This window comes from Gigantopelta aegis, chromosome 7 (assembly GCF_016097555.1).
Source record: "Gigantopelta aegis isolate Gae_Host chromosome 7, Gae_host_genome, whole genome shotgun sequence".
Classification (NCBI taxonomy): domain Eukaryota; kingdom Metazoa; phylum Mollusca; class Gastropoda; order Neomphalida; family Peltospiridae; genus Gigantopelta; species Gigantopelta aegis.
Genome location: NC_054705.1, coordinates 46,858,581 through 46,865,775, shown reverse-complemented (window position 1 = coordinate 46,865,775; position 7,195 = coordinate 46,858,581). Strand labels below are relative to the sequence as shown.

Genomic DNA, 7,195 nt, shown 5'->3' with positions numbered 1-7,195 from the left:
ACGACTAGAGTTTCGAGCATGTCCGTCCCGGGGCCGGTCTCTGGATAGCCAGGGGCTTGTCACGGTTGGTTGGTTGCACATTTTTTTTACATGCTTACATGCCACTAGAGCTTCAAGCATGTCTGCCCCGGGGCCGAGTCCTGGATAGCCAGGGGTCTGCTCCGGGCCAGACATTTAACGGGACAATTTAGATAATTACTCTAAATAATAAAATAAATATGGGGACAAATTTAAAAAAAAAATATATATATATATTTTGTTTGGTGTAATCCCAAAACAATTACTTAATAAATATAATATAATTTCTAAATAATTTAAAATTAACACCAAATTTTAAACGGGCATCCAAAAATCTACTTAATATTATTATTTAAGCCCTTATCTGGAGAAGGTTGGTGGTTAGAGGCCCCAAAGGGTCTCAGGCGGTACCAAATTTTAGAATTATATTTTTAGAGGAGGAGCACCGAAAATATCGGTAACTAAAGCGTGGCCGGATGGGGGGGGGGGGGGGAGGGAAGGATGAGGGCGCGAGTGGGGGGGGGGGCTAGCCCCCAGACAAACCTATCTCTCCCTACGGCCTAAACCGCCTACGCCTAGGCGCCTAACCCTAACTTCCGGTTGCACCCCCCCCCCCCCCCCATCCCGCCCAGCCGTCGTGCCCTCCAACGCTTGTCCCGGGACAGAATGCAATAAATGCACTTCATGCAGGTTTCCCTGACACCAGTGTACAAGGCTGTTGCTAATGACTGGAGGGGGGGGGGGGGATAACCGGGGGGTAATATCATAGGGGGAAATATCGGGGGGGGGGGGGGGGAAGGGGGGCGAGACCGGGGAGGAAATGCCCGTTACCGTCTTATAGTATACTGATACCAAATTAGTAGTGTGTGACGTCACGGAAATTATGACGTAATGTCTACCCCGGCACACAGCGATTATTGGGAAATCGGCGATTACGTCGACATGTTAGAAGAGCGCTTTCTGCAGATATGCGGCGTGGCGGGGCATGACGTCATTGGGAAAGAATGTCGCGGAAAAATCAAATAGGTAAGGCCAATAACGTTCACAATAGGTGATACGCAACAGTTCATCGTTGTTTTGACAAGAACCATGTACAATACGCGGCTATAGAGCCGTAGATGGTGTGTGCTTAGCCTATGTGTCTGTCTGTGTGTGTGTGTGTGTGTGTGTGTGTGTGTTACTGTGTGTTACTGTGTATTTGTCACTATGTCACTGTGTCTCACTGTATGTGTGTGTGTGTGTGTGTGTGTGTGAGTTACTGTGTGTGTGTAGCCCCCCCCCCCCCCCCCCCACACACACACACGATAGCACCTTCCTACGCATTGATCACGGTACCGATCATGTGATTTCAATCTGACGGCTATCTTTCAGCTTCATTTGCTGTCCACCTTCACATCCCAGTCCCTGTCTGCATCAATAAATTTTCTGGGGGAGCATGTGTCGACCTTCCCCATAAACCCCGCTCGCAACACCCCCGCCCCTGCGCCAAAATTACTGAACATGCGTCTACTTATTGTTTTGTTAGAGAATATCCAATATTCTGCTTTCCCACTCCCACCCCCCCCCCCCCCCCCCCCCCCATCCCACATCACCTAACAACCACCCGTTACTTCAGGCTAGACACAATATATATCCAGGTGCGCTAGATGTTTTCGCTTTCTGAACAATCGCCCGCTTAGGTGTCCAGTGCGAATAGGGCAGAACATCGGTAATTGAAGTGCTGTACGAATACAGTGATAATAGGGCAGAATACCGATAACTGAAGTGCTGTACGAATACAGTGATAATAGGGCATAACACCGGTAATTGAAGTGCTGTACGAATACAGTGATAATAGGGCATAACACCGGTAATTGAAGTGCTGTACGAATACAGTGATAATAGGGTATAACACCGGTAACTGAAGTGCTGTACGAATACAATGATAATAGGACAGTGATGATAGGGCATAACACCGGTAACTGAAGTGCTGTACGAATACAGTGATAATAGGGCAGAACACCGGTAACTGAAGTGCTGTACGAATACAGTGATAATAGGGCAGAACACCGGTAACTGAAGTGCTGTACGAATACAGTGATAATAGGGCAGAACACCGGTAACTGAAGTGCTGTACGAATACAGTGATAATAGGGCAGAATACCGATAACTGAAGTGCTGTACGAATACAGTGATAATAGGGCAGAAAACCGGTAACTGAAGTGCTGTACGAATACAGTGATAATAGGGCAGAAAACCGGTAACTGAAGTGCTGTACGAATACAGTGATAATAGGGCAGAACACCGGTAACTGAAGTGCTGTACGAATACAGTGCAAATAGGACAGAACACCGGTAACTGAAGTGATGTATATTAGATTATTATTAATCAGTATAATGAACGAGTGTGAGTTTTAAAATAACCTTACTGTGTCATAGGTGATGGATTTTTTTTTTTTTTTTTTTTTTTTTTTGAAGCCATTAATATTTTTTGCGTGTATTGATTTATGTGATGTATACACGATTCGTGTGTTATGTATACACGATTCGTGTATACATATGTAGATCGTCAAACAAGTTAGTATTAAAACTCGATGGGCAGAAATTTGCAATTTAATTTATAAATTTAATTATTGTATAAATTTAATTAAATTTTAAATTTAATTGCATTTAATAAAATATAAATAAGCTAAACAATAATAATAATAATAATCTGACTGCACTAAATACTAATTAGGTATTCCTCACGTTCTTCACCATTCATCCGCGACTGTGTACAATGTAAGTGGTCGCTGTTTTCACAAGCAGACGCCGATGTCGCGTTAGAGTTATTTACAGGGCGAGACCGGCCTCGGTGGCACAGTGGTTAAGCCATCGGACTACAGGCTGGTAGGTACAGCAGGGTTCGCAGCCCGGTACCGGCTCCAACCCAGAGCGAATTTTTAAGTCTCAATGGATAGGTGTAAGGCCACTACACCCTCTTCTCTCTCACTAACCAACTAACAACTAACCACTAACCAACTAACAACTAACAACTAACCAACTAACCACTAACCAACTAACCAACTAACAACTAACAACTAACCAACTAACCACTAACCAACTAACCAACTAACAACTAACCACTAACCAACTAACCATTAACAACTAATAACTAACCACTAACCAACTAACAACTAACCACTAACCACTACCAACTAACCACTAACCAACTAACAACTAACCACTAACAACTAACAACTAACAACTAACCCACTGTCCTGGACTGACAGCCTGGGACGGGACGTAGCCCAGTGGTAAAGTGTTCGCTTGATGCGCGGTCGGTCTGGGACTGATCCCCGTCGGTGGACCCATTGAGCTATTTCTCGCTCCAGCCAGTGCACCACGACTGGTATATCAAAGACTGTGGTATATGTTATCCTGTCTGTGGGATGGTGCATATAAAAGATCCTTTGCTGCTAATCGAAAAGAGTAGCCAATAAAGTGGCGACAACGGGTTTCCTCTCTCAATATCTGTGTGGTCCTTAACCATAATGTCCGACGACATATAACCGTAAATAAAATGTGTTGAGTACGTCGTTAAATAAAACATTTCCTTTGGACAAACAGCCCAGATAGCTGAGGCGTGTGCCCAGAACAGCGTGCCTGAACCTTAATTGGATATAAGCACGAAAATAAGTTGAAATAAGCCCAAGGCGAATTCAAGTTGATCAAGGTCTGATCCCTAATTATTAGGTGTTGAAAAGGTGTGCACAGATTTAGACGAGTCACCAAAAAGACTATTATTGTAGTTTATAAATCTTTAAAAAAAACAAAAAAAACAAAACAATTGCACGGTGGTGTAATTATATTAAATATTGCCATGGATACTGACACACAGCAGGAATGATGAAAAACTTGGCTTTTATTGTAAATCACGCACAACATACACGCGACTCTTGATGAATTCTCGCCGCGAACTCAAACAGCTAATCTCTGATTTCCATACTAATCGCAGGGCTGTAGCAAGACATTAGATAGTATTTAATAGGTGGATTACACGTCGCATAACACAGGAGCGGATCCTAGGGGAGGGTTCTTGGGGTGCACTTCCCCTCCCTCCGAAATTCGAAGTGCCCCAAACGATCTAGTCTAGTGTTTAACAGTGAATACAAGGCATTATATATATATATATATATATATATATATACCCGGATTACACGTCTTATAAACAGTCTCGGGTCCAAGGGGAGGGTGCTTGGGTTCACACACACACACACGCACGCACACACACACACGCATACACACACGCATACACGCACACGCATACACACACACACACGCATACACACACAAGCACACCGAACGAAATTTGTAGTATCCCGAAAACTGCAGTGTTTAGCAGTAAATACAATTCACTTATTGTTGTTTTTATGAGTTATTTGTGTGGCGAACCATGCAATGTGTAGGCCATGTTGATATTTCTGTGGACAATTACCACTTAGATAATCAGACGTCGCCGTTTAAGGGGAGCCACCACACTGGCTCACTATCCCTCCCTATCCCTCCCCATCACTCCCTATCTCTCCCCCATCACTCTCCATCACATCCTATCACTCCCCATTACTCCCCATTACTCCCTATCATTCCCTATTACTCCCCATCACTCTCCATCACACCCTATCACTCCCCATTACTCCATATCATTCCCTATTACTCCCAGTCACTCCCCATCACTCTAGGTCACTCCCCATCACTCTCCATCACACTCTATCACTCCTCATTACTCCCTATCATTCCCTATCACTCCCCATCACTCTCCATCACACCCTATCACTCCTCATTACTCCCTATCATTCCCTATCACTCCCCATCACTCTCCATCACACCCTATCACTCCACATTACTCCCTATCATTCCCTATTACTCCCAAACACTCCCCATCACTCTCTGTCACTCCCCATCACTCTCCATCACACCCTATCACTCCTCATTACTCCCTATCATTCCCTATTACTCCCAATCACTCCCCATTACTCCCTATCATTCCTTATTACTCCCAATCACTCCCCATCACTCTCCATCACACCCTATCACTCCCCATTACTCCCTATCATTCCCTATTACTCCCAATCACTCCCCACCACTATCCGTCACTCCCCACCACTCTCTATCACACCCCCATTACTCCCTATCATTCCCTATTACTCCCAAGCACTCCCCATCACTCTCCATCACTCCCCATTACTCCCTATCATTCCCTATTACTCCCCATCACTCTCCGTCACTCCCCATCACACCCAATCACTCCTCATTACTCCCTATCATTCCCTATTACTCCCCATCACACCCTATCACTCCTCATTACTCCCTATCATTCCCTATTACTCCCAATCACTCCCCATCACTCTCCGTCACCCCCATCACTCTCCATCACACCCTATCACTCCCCACTACTCCCTATCATTCCTTATTACTCCCAATCACTCCCCTTCACTCTCCATCACACCATATCACTCCCAATCACTCCCCGTCACTCTCCATCACACCCTATCACTCTCCATCACACCCCATTACTCCCTATTACTCCCCTTCACTCCCAATCACTCTCCATCACTCCTCATTACTCCATATCATTCCCTATTACTCACAATCACTCTCCGTCACTCCCCATCACTCGCCATGGCTCCCCACCGCTCCCCTGAGACCAGTTCAAGGAGAGTCATTTGTATCTCTCCTTAGGATGTGGAATTATAAAAATATAGTACTACAAAATGACTAAACATCAGTGCTCAATATGATCGAATTATGTATCTTAAATGACTGCTCCCCACGATCAGTGTCACGGGGTGTGGTTCATCACTCCCGTCAGTTTTGTTTTCACGGCGAGGTTTGGCCGGAGTTCATCCAGTCGTTTGTCGCTAACGCTTACTATACTCGTTTTTACGCTACACATTAAACTGAATTACCACTTAGGGAACCAGTCACGAGAGTTTGCAAACGGCTGGCTGAACATAGGCCTGGGTCCTGAATAACACCAGTGGCAGATCCAGAAAATCCGACATGAGGCGGAATGCCAAGGGAACTTTGGGGGAGGTTTGGAGGGGGATCATAAAAAAAAGGGAAAATTAATATATAATAAAATTATAACTGTCGCAGAATTTAGGGGGTGGGCCCCTGCTCCCCCTCCCTAGATCCGCCTCTGAATACATGTTATACACTTTTGAATACCATAAGTGCCCGTTCTAAACATTGTATCCCCTCTATGGATAACGGAGGTGCCATTTTAAGCGTCGCACCCCTCCCTAAACAAATCCCGCATCCGCCCCTATATCAGAAAGCTGCTGCACGTAAGATGTTGACAAAAACTCGATACCATTATTAAAGTTAACACATGCAACTCGATACCATTATTAAAGTTAACACATGCAACTCGATACCATTATTAAAGTTAACACATGCAACTCGATACCATTATTAAAGATAACACATGCAACTCGATACCATTATTAAAGATAACACATGCAACTCGATACCATTATTAAAGATAACACATGCAGCTCGATACCATTATTAAAGTTAACACATGCAACACGATACCATTATTAAAGTTAACATGCAACTCGATACCATTATTAAAGTTAACACATGCAACTCGATACCATTATTAAAGATAACACATCCAACTCGATACCATTATTAAAGTTAACACATGCATCTCGATACCATTATTAAAGATAACACATGCAACTCAACACATGTAACTCGATACCATTATTAAAGTTAACACATGCAACTCGATACCATTATTAAAGTTAACACATTATTAAAGTTAACACATGCAACTCGATACCATTATTAAAGTTAACACATGCACTTGTCTTTATTGTCTAAACCAGAAAAGATTAGTTTTTTTGTTTGTTTTTTAACGACACCACTAGAGCACATTGGCTGTTGGATGCCAAATATTTGGTCATTGTGTCACATCTTAACATGTTCTTAAAGGAAACCCGCTACAGTTTTACATCAGCAGCAAGAGATTTAATTTTTTGTATGAACCTTCACACAGACAGGACAGTACATACCGCGGTCTTTGACATACCAGTTGTGGGGCACTGGTTGGGACGGAGAAAACCAATCTGAGAAAATCCAAACTATAAATATATTATTATTTACTAGTGTAGTGCACGACTAATCATGAGGTGAGTTATAGGAATGGG

At 43.6% G+C, this 7,195-nt stretch overlaps 1 protein-coding gene across 1 annotated transcript in view; it reads left to right on the top strand.

Annotated features, from left to right (window-relative positions):
- The first annotated feature begins 919 nt into the window (after positions 1-919).
- The window catches only part of LOC121378117, a 68,757-nt gene continuing 62,481 nt past the window's right edge, over positions 920-7,195 (top strand). Inside the window, exon 1 of the mRNA XM_041506218.1 lies at positions 920-1,044. Within this exon, the coding sequence (XP_041362152.1) occupies positions 1,023-1,044 (22 nt within the window). The 5' untranslated portion in view covers positions 920-1,022. The remainder of the gene's footprint in view (positions 1,045-7,195) is intronic.